Source organism: Dipodomys merriami, unplaced genomic scaffold (genome assembly GCF_024711535.1).
Source record: "Dipodomys merriami isolate MVZ:Mamm:240054 unplaced genomic scaffold, mDipMer1.0.p SCAF_175, whole genome shotgun sequence".
Lineage (NCBI taxonomy): Eukaryota > Metazoa > Chordata > Mammalia > Rodentia > Heteromyidae > Dipodomys > Dipodomys merriami.
In genome coordinates, this window is record NW_027203104.1 from 1168503 (window position 1) to 1188367 (window position 19865).

A 19865-nucleotide genomic window follows, 5' to 3' on the forward strand; every position below is an offset into this window, starting at 1 on the left:
GAATTTTTGGATTATTCATCTTAGTTATGGATGATAAATACATATCAGTAGAGTATTTCCACCATGTAACAACATAGTGTGCCAATTCACAGAAGAAAGGGAACACATCAGACCTATTTTGGAAAGGTCTGAAAGTACTGAGAGGGAAATGAGCTGTCACAGCTATATGGAACCTCTAGACTGATCATCTCATTATCTGCTGCTCAGAAACAAACTATGAAAACAAAAATTTTTTAAATTATATTTCTAAGTACTCATGTCAAGAAAGTATTATTCAAATCAGTTTATTAGTTCAATGAATCTTGATTAATGTCACACCTTTCAATATCCTCCCATCCTTCTCAACCCAATCTCTCACTTCATGACTACAAACATATATAAATGAAACAAAGTTACCTGTGACTATAGGTAACATACCTAACTTTAATTTGGGGCTCATAGTTTAATAATAGTTGGGGTTGGCAGATAGGCAAGGGCATGACTTTTTGTTTTATTCATTTTTGTTGGTCATGGGGTCTGAACTCTGGGCTTGGGCACTGTCCCTCAGCTCTTCAGCTCAAGGCTAGCACTCTACCACTTGAGCCACAGCGCCACTTCCGGCTTTTTTGCTTATGTGGTGCTGAGGAACGAACCCAGGGCCTCAGGCATGCAAGGCAAGCGCTCTACCACTTAGCCACCTTCCCAGCCCCAAAGGCAGAAATCTTCTAAAGCCTAACTTTGGAAATTACTACAGGATGAACTTTGTGGTTGGACCCTTGACTTTCTGAAAAATTATGTGACTCACTCCAGTGTTAGCCACTGGGTAGGGTGGTTGTATATCCAGGTCATGGTTCACCCCTTTTCACTTCAGGACACAGGAGCTTTTATACTGAGCTGAAACTACATATCCTATTATTCATCCTTGGAAGTGGCCTTTCAATGAATTGTAAACAGTAAGGGGAGAACAACAAAATACTAATTCACATCTAAAAAGTTTAAAGTGAAAACAGTGTTTCTCCTACATGTATGGCCCCAGACCAGAAAAACACTTTCCACATTCAAACATATTGGTCTTTTGGGATCTTAAATGATCACTAGTTAACTCTTATCTCTCATGCTGCCATTTAAAGTATACTGAAATATTTAACCATATTCATGTGCTGAGATTGCTCTTCAAAGGCATCAATCCAGAATTTATAGATGTGGGCCACATTGCTCTACATAGTCAGAATTTATAGATGTGGGCCACATTACCCTACATAGTAACTTGTACTTCCGAAAGAACCTATGACTTCCTCCGAAACAAAGATATACTTATGTGCACTCACATGAATGAAGATACCAAACTCTATGTGAAAGTCTATCAGTACCCTAGCTTATATGACATTGAAAAAGCAACTTAAATTGAGGGACAGTGATGTTACTATATGGAGTAATTTAGGCTTATACAGAAATGGCAACTTCTTTGCACATGAGCCATTTTTAAAATTGTGCCAGTCCTCAGGTTTCTACCTAGGGGCTGGGTACTGTACCTGAGCTTTGTGATAAAAGACCAACAGCACTAACATTTTATCACTTGAATCACAGCATGACTTATGACAATTTGGTTCTCAAGAGAACCCTCAAATTCTGAGCTGAAACCTATGTGTTGCCAAAGTAGTAATAATAATAGCAAAGACAAAATGTTACCAGCAGATGTAATTTGAATCAGTGGGATATTGTGGTCCGTGCATATTAATTTAAGCTAGCAACCTAGCCACCTCTGGGCACGTTAGTCCATAGTCTTTATGTTGTAAATGGAATCATGGCCAGGACTTAATGGCCCTGTTTGAACAATTAAAATAAATACTGGAATTGCCACCGCCCTAGGAAGCCCCAGGAGAGGCTCTGGATAAAATTTCTTTTGCCCAGAGAGTAAAGGTTACTTTAGCCCAGCCCCTAGGACTCATTCTTTTATTCCTAGCTTTTCTAGAGGCCAATATCTGAGAATCTCATTTGAAACCAGCCCCAGCAGGAAATATCTCCAATTAACCACCAAAAATTGTGAAGCAGAACTGTGGTTCAGGTGGTACAGTGAAAGCATTGGTTGAAAACAAGATAAAAGTTCAAGGATGGCACTCAGGTCCTGAGTTCAAGACCTCAGATCACACAAAAAATTATTCATGAAAGGGTGAAAGTAGAGGTTTTAATTTAAGCAAACAGTTCAGGCCTTATCAGGAATGACTGGGTTATATAGGATCTGGAGTCCTGGTCTTGGTTTACTAGTTAAGCACTTCCTCAGGTAAAAACAGGTTCTAAATGCCTGCAGCATATGTTTAATTACTTAAATATATAATGGCATCTACCTTGGCTCTAAGAATTTTAAACTTAGGTCAACTTTTCTGTGTCCATGTAAATGAAGAGTATTAGTTGTTATATTCAAACACTATAAAATGACAGAGCCTCTGCATCATTTTTTGAACAGTTAAAGAATTTGCATATTGATGTCAAGCGAAATGAACCCCAAGATAAGGACACAAGAGGTTTTATCTTTCTTGCTGTAGTTTTTAATGTACTGATAATGTACTATATGATTTTGTTTCTTTTATATGTTCTACCCCCATGGTATAACCTCTGTTTCCACTGTATTTGATTCTGGTGCCCTGCATTTTGTATATACATTTTTATAATGTGGGGAGGGGAAGGGAAATAACAAAATACAGAAATAAGGATACAGGTTGACCCATTGTAGCAATGAGATGTGCAAGAGACTTTGTTGAAAACAAACTTTACAACTTCGGGGAGGGAGTAAGGGATGAGTTGGGGAGGTGGAAAGGGATGGTAGGGGAAAAACAAAGGAGGTAGTAACAATGCTTGATAGGAAATGTACTCATTACCTTACTCATGTAACTGTAAACCCTCTGAACAGTATTTTACCAAAAAAAAAAAATTAAAAACTTGCTAACTGTAAAAGCTATTTTCTTGAGTGCTATTTCTAAAAGAATAATTCTCAGATTCACCAAATATTAAATATTCTTCTTTTGAGAATTATCTTCCCATCAATTCTTTTTTTCTTCCTCTCAGAGCTGGAAGATGTCCCCAAGTGTCTTTGCTAAGATAGGTACAGCACAGAACTAAATATCTTAATGTTGAAAAACCTGTCCAATCATAAGATTGGTAGCCATTTAAATTATCCTTCAAAGTAAAGGAGCAATGAAGACTTTCTAAAAAGTGGGGGGAAAAAACTGAGCAGCCTGAGATCTGAGGATCACAATCAAAATCAAACTACAGTAAAGTGAGGCAGTATTTCAGATTTATCTTTAATTACTAAACTGTCAAATTGGAGCATGGCTTTCAGGGATAGAGCATCAACACTGAAACAACTCAAGGAAAACTCGGAGGCTCTAAGCTCATTAGCTCAGAAAAAAAAAAAAAGCAGAAATGAAATAGTTTGCCATCAGGTGTAGCTTGAATAAGTGAGATATTATGGATCATGTGCTTATCATTCTAGCTACATAGGCCTAAGTAAGAGAATTTCAATCTCTGAAACAACCCTTCAGATTTACCTATTGTTACAAATTCACAAAAATGTCTGAAGTAAACAAAAATACTTAGGGGCTTTGGGTAAGGCTCAAGTTTATGGCATATCTTTATAAAGTGCTAAGTTATAGATTCATCACCAGTAGTGTTACCTGTGTCCTAAAAAGAAAACAAATTTTAAAGTAGTTCATAGAGACCTGAAATCACAAGAGTGAGAACCTTAAGTGTACAACAAGATGGAACAGTCAAACTCACAATAAATAAGTGAAAAGGTTTTCTTCACTTTTCTTATCTACCCCAACAAATGACATTGTGTTCAATGTAATAAGAGCAGAAATATATCCGTTGATGCTAGTTTGTGGACAAGTGAAATTTATAAGGGACAGCAGAGGAACTGAGTCTCTTCTCTGTTGGGCCACTGCACTCACTGTAAAGGAGGACTATTGAAAGTAAACTAAAGTCACTGGTAAGTTTATATTTTAAATTGCAGGGGAAACTGACTAAATAAGCACACTTTTATGTTAAAAAAAAAAAAAAAGACTAGACTGATGTGTAGTACCTACCTTCCATGTGCAAGTCCCATGGTTAGAGCATCAAAAATGAAAAGAGAAAATGGAATGAAATGAAATATCCAGTCACAACTAGATAAGGAAAAGGGGGGATAAGTAAAGGAAAAACACAAGAACAACGAACAAATAATGAGCCTGCCTACTAATCAGTTTTGTTTATGACCTCTACTAAACCAACTATATCAGTAATTGATTCATTTTAAATAAAGTAGCATCATCAACTATGACATCACAATGCATTTGACATCTATGACAACTATGACATAAAAATATAGCTTCAATTCAGGGCTTAAAGGCTTTCCCTAAGTTTTTGTGCTCAAGGCTAGTGCTCTACCACTTGAGCCACAATTCAAATTCTAGGTTGTTTTATTTGGTGATGAATTGAAGGTAAGAGTCTCATAGACTTCCCTTACTAGACTGACTTGGAACTGTGATCCTCAGATCTCAGATTACTGGCAAGAGCCACCAGCACCTGGAGGGTTGAACATTTTTTTGTACCCTATAATTCTTTGACTATGCTATTTTCCCTTATATTTAATTAGCATGCATTAGTTGAACAAAGGAGGTGCATTGTGATATTTCGATATATGCATATGAATTTACCCTTACTCTCTTCTCTTCCTCATCCCCTTTCTTCAAACAATGTCAGCAAGACTGGGAATGTGGCATAGTGGTAGTGTTTGCCTAGCGTACAGGGAGCCCTGGATTTGATACCTCAGTACCACATAAACAAAAAAAACAGCCAGAAGTGGTGCTGTGGCTCAAGCGGGTAGAGTGCTAGTCTTGAGCAAAAAGAAGTTCAGGCACAGTGCTCACACCCTGAGTTCAAGCCTTAGGAATGGCAGAAAACACTAACAATAACAACAAAATCAATGCCAGCAAGTTCCATATATAATATATATATACATATATATACATATGTATATATATATGTACACATATATACATACATACACACACACACACACACACACACACACACACACACACACAGTTTTGTTTTTTTTGTTTTTTTACCATATTAACATTCCTTTACCCTATCTGTTCACCATCCCTGTTCCCATTGCTACATACATCCTTAACAGAACCTATCTTACATTCCTCTTTTTTTTGTCTTTTTTTAAACATTGTTATGGTAAAGGTGATATACAGACAGAGGGGTCACAGTTACTGAAGTCAGGTATTGAGTACATTTCTTTCTGAACAGTATTCTTATTTGTTTTGTATTCATGTTAGTTGTGCAAACTGGTTTCATGTTGGTATTTCACAAAGCAAATATTTTTAAAAAATGAATCAATTCATCTATACATTGTATAGATTCCAAGTTCCATTTGAAACCAGGACATCAGGCCACAAACCTGATTTCTGTCACGATTTTCTCTGATGTTTTTTCTATGTAAACTCCTCTCAGTGAAGGCATTTCCACATAAACAGTCTGTGATATTTAAGCACATGCCACACTGGAAAGTGTTCAAAAGCACATACTGACTCATGGCAATGACACTAAAGGACAAAGAAGACCAAAATCCTGAACAGAGACTCCTGGAGACATGGAACAATCTCTCCATTCGTCTGGTAACAAGTATTCTATTCTCAACTTCTGTGAGAAATTGGTTCTGTTTTTGTTAGCTTCCCTTTTTGTGTGAGATTGCTCAATGTCTTTCTCTGCCTGGCTATTTCACTTAATGTCTTTCTGGATCATTCCTGAGCCTGCAAATGACAGCCTTCTCACAAAGAAATGAATGCATTCTGGCTGTTGGATATGCAATCACTGCATGATGAAACTGGAACAACACACTGTACTTCAAAATAAGTACAATATAATTGTAGTCAGATAAATGATTGTAAAGAAATATTACTGTCACAGAGTCAGCTATTCTACTCTCAACCTCTATGAGAAGTTGGTTCTATTTTTCTTAACTTCCAATTTTATGACAGATTACTAAGTATTTTTCTATACCAGGTTGGCTTAATATAATATCTTCCTTAACTTAATATAAATTCTTCATGAGATTACAAATGACAGATGACTTCTTATCACAAAGAAATACATGTATTCTGGGTTTTGGATATGAAGTCACTGCACAATGAAAATATGGAACATAATATTGTACATACAGTATTTTGAAGTGACGAGGATGACTTTTTACCTGAATTTTACCATACCAAATGTCTAGCACAGTCCTATTGACTTGTCTCCTTCATCCCTGGGATTTCTGTAACCATCTTCTAACTAGCCTTTGTTCTTCATTTTTTCCACATTTCTAATTTTTTTACATTACTACCAGAATAGAATTGAATAAAAACTATGTCTTCATTGTGTTTTGGCACAATTATATGAACAGAGTTGGAGAAAGTGATAGTAGTGTGGCAGAGAGATATTCATCCTCTTGAGAACTTCACTTTCAGACTCCAGAACAGTGAGAAAACCTAGGCTCTTCACATCCTCTACACTTGTATTTTATTATAGCTTACTTAGCAGAACTACAGAATGGGCTAAGAGTGAATCAATCACAAGTGACTCATCATCAGTGATTAGGTGAATAAAAAAAGTAAGTCATGCCGGGTGCCAGTGGCTCATACCTGTCATCCTAGCTACTCAGAAGGCTGAGATCTGAGGATCACGGTTCAAAGCCAGCCCGGATGGGAAAGTCCGTGAGACTCTTATCTCCAATAAACCACTAGAAAACCAGAAGTACCACTGTTACTCAAGTGGTAGAGCTCTCGCCTTGAATTGAAGAGTGCAGGGACAGTGCCCAGGCCCAGAGTTCAAGCCTCATGACTGACCAAAAAAAAAAAAAAAAAAAAAGTCATTTTGGGGTTACACATTCAAAACAAAATGGTTAAGACTCTTATCTTTATTTGCCCACCAAAGAAACTGGAAGTGAAGCTGGTGGCTCAAGTGGCAGAGCATTAGCATTAAGATAAAATTCTTAAGGACAATGTCTAGTCTCTTGACTTGTACCCATACACTAAGAAAATGTATCTACAAATGTGTGTACTTCCAGGTTCTCTGAATTTTTTTTTTATCAATTTAGGGCAAAAGGTGATGAGAAAAATTTTACTATTGTGCATATTTTGTAATACAGGACTGGTATTTTCTATAAGATCTTCCCTTCAAAAAATAAACTGTAAATACTCATTTGTGTTATAATGCATGGACCACAAATACAGTGGAAGAAATAATGCATGGACCACAAATACAGTGGAAGAATTTAGGGGAGCAGTAGAGAAATCTATATTCTCATATCGTTGGCTCAAATCTGGAAAGTTTTTTTTTTTTTTAATGTATTGCTCCACAAAACACCTTGTAGATGATCTGACTCCAGCCCGAAAGGCCTGCAGCTCTTATTTCTGAAAAGAGCTTATAAAATTACTGTGAAAAACCATTCCTTCTTATAAAAGACTTCACTCTCTTAATTACTGTGCAAGCCTGGAAGTAGTGAATGTCTATTACTGTGTCCAAATCCTTTAAATAATGCAGCTACATCATCCCCACGCAACACAATGAGAGAATGAGAAATGTTGGGTCACTGACTACCAGAGTGTAAAGAATAGTTTCCCATTAAACCTAGCTTACCTCTGCCATGAATCAGTTGACTGCTGGTTGACCAAACTGCTCTAACAATTACTTTCACAGAGATTCTGTCATGGGTCCAGATACCTGTAAAGATACCTGTAAAGATGTGACTTCTGGAAAAGTGTTCTTTATACATTTACTATACTCTCCTGTGTAGGTTTTTGGATACACTGGGGACTGATTTCTCATTAAAGGCCATTGCACATATGCTATATTCATTAGTTTTCTTTTCTCCTAGGTGAGTCACTTCGCTGATGATCACTGAGGTATATCTTTCAGGGGAAAGACTTTCCACATTTGTTACTTTCATAAGGGTTCTCACCAGTGTGAATTCTGTTATGTCTGCCAAGATCTGATCTCCACTTGAAAGTCATTCCACATTTGTTATATTCATAAGGTTTCTTTCCTGTGTGTGTTCTCTGATGCAAAGTGAGGTATGACTTCTTTTCTGAAAGACTTTCCACACTTGTTACATTGACAAGGCTTCTCTCCTGTGTGTGTTCCCTCATGCAAAGGGATGAATGACTTCCGTATGAAAGACTTTCCACATTTGCTACATTCATAAGGCTTCTATCATGTGTGTGTTCTCTGATGCAAAATGAGGTCTGACTTGCCTCTGAAAGACTTCCCACTCGTGTGACATCCATAACGTTTTCCTCCTGTGTGTGTTCTCTGATGTGAAGTGAGATGTGACTTCCTTCTGAAAGACTTTCCGCATTTGTTGCATTCATAAGGTTTCTCCCCTGTGTGTGTTCTCTGATGTGAAGTGAGGTGTGACTTGATTCTGAAAGATCTTCCACATTGGTTGCATTCATAAGGTTTCTCTCCTGTGTGTGTACTCTGATGCAAAGTGAGGTTTGACTTCCACCTGAAAAGCTTTCCACATTGGTTGCATTCATAAGGTCTCTCTCCTGTGTGTGTTATCTGATGCGAAGTGAGGTGTGACTTCCGTGTGAAAGACTTTCCACATTTGTTACATTCCAATAATTTCTCTGCTGTGTGACATAACTTTTGTCTGTTGATCTGTGACTTCTGGGTTAAGGACTTTTCACATTTCTTATATTCATAATGTTTCTCTCCTATGCGTATTCTCTGATGAACATCAAGATGTTCCTTACAGGTAAAAGATTTGCCACATTGGTTGCATTCATAAAGTTCCTTTTCCATGTAAGCTCTCTGATGCCTGCTGAGAGCTGACTTCTGAAATTTCCTGCATTCCTCATGTTCATAAGGTTTGTCTTCTATGGGTGTTTGAGGTTGGAAAGTCAGGTTTGACTTTTGAGAGGTAGATTTTGCACACTGGATATATTCATTGGATTTCTCCTCTGGATATTTGCTCTGAGGTTTTGTAAGGTGTATTTTCTTCCTGAAAGATTTCTCACATTCACTACAAGTACAAGGATCATCTCCCTTATACATTTTCTGATGTGTACTGACTATAGGTCTTAAGAACAAATTTCCATATACAGCACATTCAGGTGTGGTTTTCCCTCCCTGATGTACTCCTTGTGCAAGGAATGTAGACTTATTATAATCTTCTCTATATTCATTATATTTACAGGAGGGTTCTCTCACATGAACCCAATTACCACTAAAGAATATGATCCCTGAGTTTAATACCTTCCTTTTTCCAATATGTTCAAAATACTGCAGCTCATTTGGACTCTCATCCTTTTGACTAAAATGATCTAAATATCTGAGGGATTGGTCAGGAGGCTTATATGCAACATGCACCTCATCAAGTTCACCATAGGGAAGCATGTTCTGATACTCAATGAACACCTCAGTCCTCATCCCTAAAGAGTTCCCATTATTCCTAATCAGCTCTAGTTTATCTTTTGAGCTCAAATTAGAAGTTGTTACTAATCTCATTCTTTCTTCCACTGTGTTACTATTTGTGACTGATACTTCACATAGATATTCATCTGGACTTTCCTGGCAGGAAGTCACATCCTCCATTGCTTGGACATCTAAAATAAGTCACAGAAAAAAAGACAAAAACAAAGATCAAAAGATTCCTTGATGTGCAGATAAAGATATTTTCTCCCATCCTAACTGTTGAGATTTTTAAATATCAAAGTAGTAATTGATTCATGAGAAATATATGCTTTTCTCCCTAATGTATCAATTAAGAAAATAACTGAGGGGCTGGGAAGGTGGCTCAGTGGTTGAGTGCTTGCCTTGTATGTCTGAGGCCCTGGGTTTGATTCCTCAGCACCACATAAGAAAAGAGAAAAAAGCCGGAAGTGGCGCTGTAGTTCAAGTGGTAGAGTGCTAGCCATGAGCTGAAGAGCTGAGGGACAGCGCCCAGGCCTAGAGTTCAGGCCCCACGACCGGACCCCCCCCCCCAAAAAAAATGAATTACTTTAGATACCTGTGGGAATTTTAAATTTTGTTGCTCTACACCTTCCACAAAGTCTCACCAAAATTCCTTTTCTGACACTCCTGCCCCTCAAAACCATGGAAGACCAAGGATACTCCCTATCTCATCTCCCAGGTATTCATCCTCTTTGGACTAAAAGCTTCAGTTCTGAAACACAGTCTCTTCCCACCACCATTGACAAGCTATATTTTCCTTAATGGAGGATAGCAGCTAGAGTATACTACATATTTTGTCATACCTGCAGAGTCCTAGTTTCAAAGAAAATTAAATCTTATTTTCTAAACTTCTTTTTCTTTTTCAGAATGATTTCCACAAATGGAAAGAGAATTACTAACATTCATTTTATTGCCACACAGAATTCAGCATGTCTCCACTGAATTCTTGACTCACAAGTTTTTGACACAAAGGATCACCTAGCTTTCTGCCATACAGAGGACTCAGGGGAAAGAGGAACATTATTGCTGTGTACAGCCCAAGATGCACTTACCAATGGGGCTCTGGCTCCAACATCACTATGCAACATGCTTTAACTCACCTGTGAGATTCTTGTCTGAGTCTTCTCGTCTCCATGGTTCTACACCTTGCCCCAGCTTGACAATCAAGTTAGGCTTAGGAATATGGTGCCCTATTAATAAGAAACAGTGGAGAACCATTCCCCATGCTGAGCCATATTACTTAAAGATCTCAGACATCCTACTCACAAGGTTGCTCCTAAATCTTGTTTCTCTTTTCTTAACCACTACATGGTTGACTTTCCCCCAGCTTTGGATTTACTTTGCCAGTTGTGTGGTTACCATTCTATGAGTTTTGAGTCCCAGTTCTATTTCCAGTTTTTGAATGTTTAATTGGACATAAGAATCTCATGGGGACTTTTTGCCTGGCCTGGATTCAAACCAAAATCCTCAGATTTCAGCCTCCTGAAAACTAGTATTATAGATGTGAGCCACTGGACCCAGTTTCAGATTTGCATTATAAATACACACACTAGAGATTTCCAGATCATACTTCCAGTAGTGATATACAGTCTATTCTAGAGTGTATATCCATCTTTAGAAAGACAGTCTCTTGGTAGTGAAACATACTTAAGAATTTTTGTCAAATTGCTGACTTGGCTTTTGAAGAATGAGAATACAATTGCCTCAGGAGTTATATAATCAAGTTGAAGTATTTCTTAGTATTTCCCACAGACTGGAATCTTTTATCTAAACAATATAAATATTCCTATATCTACTAAAAACAAAGCAATTGAACTTGGAAGTGAATGGGACTCTTGCTCACCCAAGGACACCATGTTGCTGTAGGTCTCTAGCATTACATCTCTATAGAGGGTCCTCTGAGCAATATCCAGGTGTTGCCACTCCTCCCAGCTGAAGTCCACAACCACATCATCAAATGACATCAGCTTCTGTAATGGCACATTTTACATCAAATAATTAGCCCTGAGTCATGAGAAGACCAAGTCCAGAATTTCATTCTTTTACATACATGCATCTGTCTTACATAAAATAGTTGGAGGTTGCAGTGTTATCTATACAATGGAAGAAAGAAAAATCAAAGTAGAAATATTTTGCCTCTATATAAACTTGGTAATTAAAATACAAAGTTTCCCTAATATATCAGAATATATTTCTGGTACCAGCAAAAGAGACAAGAACAATTCTAAGGACCTAATAATTTGGCATGATAACATTAAGACTAAGTAGGTATCTAAAACAGTGGTTAGCTACATATGAGGGTAACAATGAAAACAAATAATTTTTCTTGGATTTTCATAGTGTGCCTCACTGAAAACCCTATTTAGATCTTCTATTAAAAAGTGTTCTCATCAGAAGTGGCACTGTAGCTCAAGTGGTAGAGCACTTGCCTTGAGCTGAAGAGCTGAGGGACAGCACTCAGGCCCAGAGTTCAAGCCCCATAACCAACAACAACAAAAAAATGCTCTCATAAGCAATCAGAACACATCCAGGACACCACATAGAATATAAACCACATTAGTAGATTCATGAAAAGCAGTATCTAGGTGAACATTAAAGGGAGTAACAGTACTCAAGAAAGTAGATAATGACTGATTTGACCCTTATAACATTTGACTAAGTTCATGCATAAAAATATCCTTTGTTAACCATTAATTAAAATTCTAAAGTGAAGTGTGGTCAAAGATACCCTAATACTTCCTGAGATTAAAAAAAATGCTAACATGAACTTCTGTGAACATTCCCTACCTTGTACAATACAGCACATAGGTGGGAGGAGAATAAAGTATTTCTTGAACATATTTGCCTTTTAACACACCATCACTGAAGGATAGAGGCAAATGGATAGATGCTTAAGGAACATTGAAGATGACAAAATATGTGAAATATGACCGCCACAAGCAAGATAGAGAAAAAAGTATGAAGAGGGATATGATGTAAAAATATAGAAGGAAATTTTACAAGTTGGAATGAAATGTAGTATTAATTTCTTTTCCAAAGGCTAAAAGGAGGGGAAAAAAAATCAAAAAAGGCTAAAAGGAGAGATTTTTGACTCCCACACTGAACCCATTATAAATGAGGAATAGCTAATAATCCCTCAAATCCAGCCATGCTTGACAATACCAGAGGGCAATGCTGACTAATAAACAGAAGGAAATATATCTGTAAGTGTTGAAAGAAATACCATTCAAATCATAATCCATTGAGTAGAGGAACTCTTCTAAAAATGTAGATTGAAGATATTTTCAGGGATATACAATTCATTAAAAATATATATACATTTTAAAGAGTTACAAGAAATAATCCTGCTTCAAGAGAATAACAAAAGATGGTAATATAGATAAACACAAAGGACAAGGTCATTAAAATCGTAAATGTGTAGGTAAGTATAAAGGAATATATAGTATATATTTTATGTAATGTCCCTAAAATGATTTACATAAGAAAAATCTGATAGCACCATATTAATTATGTATAATGTGTAAAGATTCAGTAATAAACATGTAAGTATATTAAAAACCAAGTATATGTACTAGGCATATGGATCAATTAATATTGTACTTACATGGCAAATATGAAGGCCTGATTTCAAAGAGTTAATTGTATTATAAAGAAATTAAAAGGGCAATAGATTTAGGACTGGGAATATAGCTTATGGATAGAGTGCGTGCTTAGCATGCATGAAGCCTTGGTTTTGATTTCTCAGTACAACATAAACAGAAAAAGCCAGAAGTGGCACTGTGGCTCAAGTGGTACAGTGGAAGAATTGAGCTACTTAAGTAGCTCAGTGTCAGTGCCCAGAACCTGAGTTCAAACCAAAAGAAAAAAAAGATCACAGATTTATTAAATCTACAATTACTATTGGAGAATTAATGCATCTCTTACTGATAGAACAACCAGACAAAAAGTCAGCAGGAACACACACAATAATGTCATTACCTGAACCTAAATGTTGTTTCTAAAGCACTGTGGTATTTCATTTTCCAAGACAGACACACTGTGAATAAGTCTCAAGACAAACTTTCTAGAAATCAATATGAGAAATAAAGCTATGTTATAAATACATTTAAACTAAATCATGTACTTCTAATTATCAGTGCAATAAGTAGGAAAATTAGAATGAAGCTGGAAGAAATGTACTGTATCATTGTGATTTATAAAATATTAATGGTAACCACTTTCGTACTTCACCTTTAAAACAAAAATTATGTGTGGTGCATTCACACGTATATCTTGTGGTCGGTGGGGAAAGCCATAGAACTCCAGGGAAATAGGGTGAAAAAATACAGCAGGGGATGTCATCAAACACTGATGGAAAGTAAACTATACAACATGAGAGAAGAAATGGGAGGGAGGGATTGAGAGAGAGTTAGCAAATGGAAGACACTGTGTGAAAAGAAATGTACTAATTACCTGACTCATATAATTGTAATCTTTCTGTACAGCACCTATATAACAATGAATTAATTTTAAAACAATTCCTCCATGGAGTTGTGCCAGCATAAACTATTTGCTTAGGGAAGAAAATCTACCACATTTAGGAGAACAGTCACAATTATTAGAAACAAAATACAACACTTAGTTTGAATCATGAAATATTTCAATAGGGTTGAGTATTAATTCTACATAAACCAATAACAATAATCTTTTTTTATTGCAGTATCCAGTTAACTGGTAATGTTAAATGTTCAAGTAAGAATAAACAAAACAAGTGCTTCTGACTTAAGACTGTTATTCTATCCTAGCTACTAAGGAGGATGAAATCTGGAAGCCAGTCTGGGTAGACAACTCAATTTAAGCAGCTAATAAACAGGTTGGAAGCATGACTCAAATGATAGTGTCAACAGCAAATGAGGAAGCTGATTGACTGTGAGGCCTGAGCATTCAAGTTCCACTACTAGCATGAGAAAAGCATAGTGGAGGCTGAGGTAGGTGTAGCACGTGAGTTCCTAAGTTAGATACCAATTGTGGCAACACAGCAAGTCCTCATCTGAGACATAAAGATTAAAAAAAATGAGTGGAGGAAGGAAAGAATGGGAGCAAAGGGACAGGGAAAAGAAGGAAAAAGAGGGGACAAGAGAGGAAAGGAGAGGAGGGAAAAAGAGAAAGGGAAAGGAAGAAAAGAAGACAGTAGGAGAGGAAAGCTTCACGACATTGGATTTAACAGAAATTCCTTGGATAGAATACCAAAAGTGCCTGAAACAAAAGTAAACAAAATTAAATGCATATAATTAAAACCTTATGTATCAGAAAGCACAGTCAAAAAGGAAGAAAAAGTCGGCCGGTGGCTCATACCTATAATCCTAGCTACTCAGGAGGCTGAGATCTGAAGATCGCTGTTCAAAGCCAGCCTGGGCAGGAAAGTCGGTGAGACTCTTATCTCTAATAAACCACAGAAAACTGGAAGTGGTGCTGTGGCTCAAGTGGTAGAGGGCTCGCCTTGAGCTTAAGAGCTGAGGGACAGCACCCAGGCCCAGAGTTCAAGACCCACACTGACCAAAAAAAAAAAAAAAAAAGGAAAAAGCCTAATATGAAAGAAAGTATTTGCACATATCTCTAAATAGATTAATGACTAGAATGAATGAGTACATATAAGACAAAATCCTACAACTAACTCTCCCCCACATAAAATCTGAGTATAAAATGGGAAAATATTGAAGAGACTTTTCTAAAAAGAAGGTAACAAATAGTGACAAGCAAAGATGGCATGGAGAGTACTAAAAAGAAATTAATATATAAAACAGGAATATGGTTCAGTACTTCTATTTCTAGATATGTATCCAAAAGAAGAAAAAGCAGGGATTAGAAAACATATGTGGAGAATTACTTTATAACAACTCACAATAACCAAAACTTAGAAGTATGTAAAACAATAGATAAATGTATTGAAAAGAAAGAAAAGTTTAGTACATTTTTTGGGGGGGGTGGAGGGGTCCGGTCATGGGGCCTGAACTCTAGGCCTGGGCGCTGTCCCTCAGCTCTTCAGCTCAAGGCTAGTGTTCTACCACTTGAGCCACAGTGCCACTTCTGGCTTTTTTTCCTTTTGCTTATGTGGTGCTGAGGAATCGAACCCAGGGCCTCAGGCATGCAAGGCAAGCGCTTTACCACTGAGCCACCTTCCCAGTCCCAAGTTTAGTACATTTTACAGCAGGGATGAATCTTGAATTCAAAAAGCTAAATAAAATACACCAATCCTAGGGAACAGCCATGGTATAATTTTCCTCACTGAGCTTCCAAGGATCAGCAATCTCATAGACTCAGAGACGGATTTAAAGGAACAGGAGGTGCCTATTTAATGATTATACAGCTTCATATATGGAAGATGAAAAATGCTGTGGATCGATGGAAGGGATGGTCTTACAACAATGCAGCCATATATAATATCAATGAACTGTACATTTAAGAATGGTTAATGCATCTTGTGTGGCTATCAGAGATATGACACGTATCTATTTTTCTTTTTGAAATAAACTAATTAAAAGTATTTGAAAACATGTTAAGGTAGCTTTTAGCTGGAAACATACACTACAAATACCATTAATAAAAAATATACATGGACAAGATACACAAATTATTATAATCTGTGCATCTTGCTTTTTAGTTTTTATATATCCTTTCATTCACTGCTATTCAAATGTGTCATGTATTCCTGAGTCATTTCTCCAGTAGATTACTAAGGATATATTCCCAGACATATTAGCTAATAGTGAAATTCCTGAGAGATCAAAGTCTATTACTGAGCAAATATCTGTCAGATTCTGCCATCCATGTTATTTCAAATATAAAACCCTTAGCCCCTGCACTGTTCATTATCAAAACTACCTTTTATCTTTTTTTTTTTTTTTTTGTCAGTCGTGGGGCCTGAACTCTGGGTCTGTCTCTCAGCTCTTCAGCTCAAGGCTAGCACTCTACCACTTGAGCCACAGCGCCACTTCCAACTTTTTCTGCTTATGTGGTGCTGAAGAATGGAACCCAGGGCCTCATGCATGCAAAGCAAGCACTCTACCACTGAGCCACCTTCCAAGCCCTAGCTTTTATCTTATACTGGCAGTAAATAAAAATATTCAAATAGAGCAAAAAGAAAAAATAAAACTGCACTACTGTACAACCACATTGAATGCCATTAAATCAAAGGTAACAGAATCAGGAAAAAATAATTTTTTTTCTATATATTGATGGGTGGAAGGTAGTAATTTTCAGTAGGGAACTCTGAAGTGGAGCTGAAAGCGGAAAAGGTTTGAGGTTGGAGCTCCATTTGACAATACTCAGAATGCTGACAGCTAGCCATGGAAGGGTTAAAACAGGCAACTCTAGAGAAGATTAAGGGATTGCAGTGGCACCCCCTGGGAATGGAACCTTGGGTACTGTTGGCCTTGAAGGCTAGGTCCAGAGGACTTCATGTCTGGACTGTCTCTGGGCTGCAGTCTCTTGTCTCTAAAGAATAAGGGAACAAGTGTCTTTCACAAACTTTCTTTTTGGCTCTCATTGTAATTTTTGGTCTTTTGGGTGGGTCATGGGGCTTGTACTCTGGGACTGCACACTGTCCTTGAGCTCTTCAGCTTAAGGAAAGCACTCTACCACTTGAGCCACAGCACCACTTCTGGTTTTCCAGTGGCTAATTAGCGATAAAGAGTCTCAGGAACTTTCCTGCCGGGGTTGGCTTTGAACTGATATCCTTAAATCTCAGCTTCCTGAGTAGGTAGGGCTATGGTGTATGCCACCAGTACCTGGCCATGATTGTAATATTATTATAGATGCTTTGTTGTTTGAAACAAACGGAATCAAATCTGTTTTGTTGTTTGAAACAAATGGAATCAAATCTTCACTCCAATTAGATTGTTAACTTTTATAATCTGCTAAATCTACAAGCCATCTTTTTTTTTAGGTAATTATGAGTTTTGAGAGTATTTTGTTCTGATTATTTTATTATTGTTTTAAAGGTGATATACAACAGGGTTAACATAACATATATCAGGTGGTATGTACATTTATGAGGTAAAGAACACAGCATCATCTAAATATAAGACAAATTAAGAAGAAGTCCTTTGTTTCCTTGTCTTGGGGTTCTTTTCAGCTGCATATTCTACATATGAAGAGGTACTTGGGTATTACAATTTAGTACTTTTCTTCTAAGACTATCTTCTGTCCGTCTCATCGTGTATGGGTATCTTGAGTCCTGTTTACTTTGTCATATCATCCACTTTTTAATCTAACTTTGCATATCTTTATCTGATTTAGGAACATATTCCCAAAGCTGAATTTGTTTTTCTGTTCTTATGTTTTGGACACCCTTAGGTTTATAACAAAGTGAGAAATAAAAAGCAACTCACCAGAAATTCTTTCGTTCTTTCTTGCTGTTGACAATGAACAGAATGTTCTGGTACCATGGCCAGGAGAGAAGGCAAGAGGTAGTCAGGAAAGAACCTGTTTGGTTTTGCCCTACATATTCCTGCTCAAAACATTATACATGGGCTGGAAATGCATAAAGCATTCTTTTGAGAGAAGAGTCTTTTAAGTCTCAAGTACAGCATTAAACTCTCTACACTAAAAACGGATCCACAGTCCATTAGTTGGTAGACAGATATTATTAAAGCAATTCTTTTCTAGGTTAATGCATACAGATATGATAAAACTATTGTTCTCACAAAAAATAATTGAATAATTGAAACAAAAAAAATGGATCACAAGCTCACTAAAATTAGTTATTGCTAAAATATATGAAACTTTTTTTTTGCTAAAATATATGAACTATTTTTCTCTTACTGCAAAGGTATCCTAGGACTCCATTATGCATTTGTACTCTACCTGTTTCATTTACATATTTAAACACCATAGAAAGTATATATGTTATAACTTTGTATGTTTTACCCAAAGTTATGCAGGAAAAATGTACATAAGACCTATTTCTTGTGTTATAATATTTTTTTTTTGGTCGGTTGTGGGGGCTGAACTCTGGGCCTGGGTGCTGTCCCTCAGCTCTTCAGCTCAAGGCTAGAGCTCTACCACTTGAGCCACAGCTCCACTTCCAGCCTTTTTCTGCTCATGTGGTGCTGAGGAATCGAACCCAGGGCCTCATGCATGTGAGGCAAGCACTCTACCACTGAGCTACCTTCTGAGCCCATAATGTTTTAATAATAGTTGTCAAATGGCATATTTCCCTGTACCCAAATACTCATTGCATTCTTAGTTTACAAGTCTTTGACACCTAGTTCTTTGTTACTCTCAGGACTCAGGGTAACTAGGAACATTATTGCTCTGGCTTCATCACTATGCAACATGCTTTATCTCACCTGTGAGATTCTTGTCTGAGGCTTCTCTTCTCCATGGTTCTGCACCTTGCTCCAGCTTGACAATCAATTTAGGTTTAGGAGCACAGTGCCCTGTTAGGAAGAAATAGTATAGAACTACTGCTCATACTGGGTCGTATATACATCTGTAAAATTTTATACAACTGTAAAATTTTATACATCCTGTACACAAAGTTGCTGCTAATTCTTGTTTCTCATTTCTCTCTGGCTCCATGGGTGACATTTGCCCAACTTTGGATTTATTTTGCTGGTTGTGTGGCTTGAACTCAGCTCTTTTCCTCAAGACTAACATTCTACCAGTTTGAATATTAGCTCTACTTCCAGTTTTTGAGTGGTTAATTGGAGATAAGAATCTCATGGGGCCTTTTTTTGCCATTCCAACTAAAATCCTCAGATTTCAGCATCCTGAGTAGCTAGGATTACAGGCATGAATCACTGGAGCCAGTGCCAGGTTTGAATTAGAAATACTCCCTTTAGTGATTTCCAGATCATACTTCCAATAGTGATATACATCCTATTCTAGATTGTATATCCACCTAAATAATCTCAGGTTTGGGAAGACAGTCTCCTGTTAGTGGAACATAGTTTAGAACTTCTGTAAAACTGCTGATTTAGCCTCTGGAAGAATGAGAATAAACTTGCCTCAGGTGTTATATAATCAAGTTGAAGTTTTCCTTAGAAAGAAATCACACTTCTCATGTACTGGAATCTTATACCTAAATAGCAGTACAAGTTTCATAAATATTCACATATCTACTAAAAACAAATCACTTGACATTGCAAATTAGCATGACTTTTGCTCACTTAAGAACACAAGGTTGCTGTAGGTCTCCAGCATTACATCTCTATATAGGGTCCTCTGAGCAAGATCCAGGTGCTGCCACTCCTCCCAGCTGAAATGCACAGCAACATCATGAAATGACACCAGCTTCTGTAACGGCACATTTCCATCAAGTAATTAGCCCTGAGTCATGAGAACACTAAGTCTGGAATTTTATTCTTCTACACAGATCCTTTCATATTACATAAAATGTCTGGAGCTTGCAGTATTAT

General features: G+C 37.1%; 1 protein-coding gene across 6 annotated transcripts in view; it reads right to left on the reverse strand.

Moving 5' to 3' along the window:
• Positions 1–6780: 6780 nt before the first annotated feature.
• The window catches only part of LOC138829667 (zinc finger protein 717-like), a 55694-nt gene continuing 42609 nt past the window's right edge, over positions 6781–19865 (reverse strand). For 4 of the 6 annotated variants that reach the window (XM_070026137.1, XM_070026136.1, XM_070026139.1 and 1 more), the window contains 6 exons: positions 19617–19743; positions 18795–18884; positions 17835–17881; positions 11309–11435; positions 10566–10655; positions 6781–9617 (listed from right to left, as the gene is read on the reverse strand). In XM_070026137.1, coding sequence (XP_069882238.1) covers positions 8221–9617; positions 10566–10655; positions 11309–11435; positions 17835–17881; positions 18795–18884; positions 19617–19743 — 1878 coding nt within the window. In that variant the 3' untranslated portion in view covers positions 6781–8220. Of the gene's footprint in view, positions 9618–10565; positions 10656–11308; positions 11436–13443; positions 13529–17834; positions 17882–18794; positions 18885–19616; positions 19744–19865 lie in introns of those variants that run through there. The other 2 variants (XM_070026140.1, XM_070026141.1) reach the window with 2 other exon arrangements.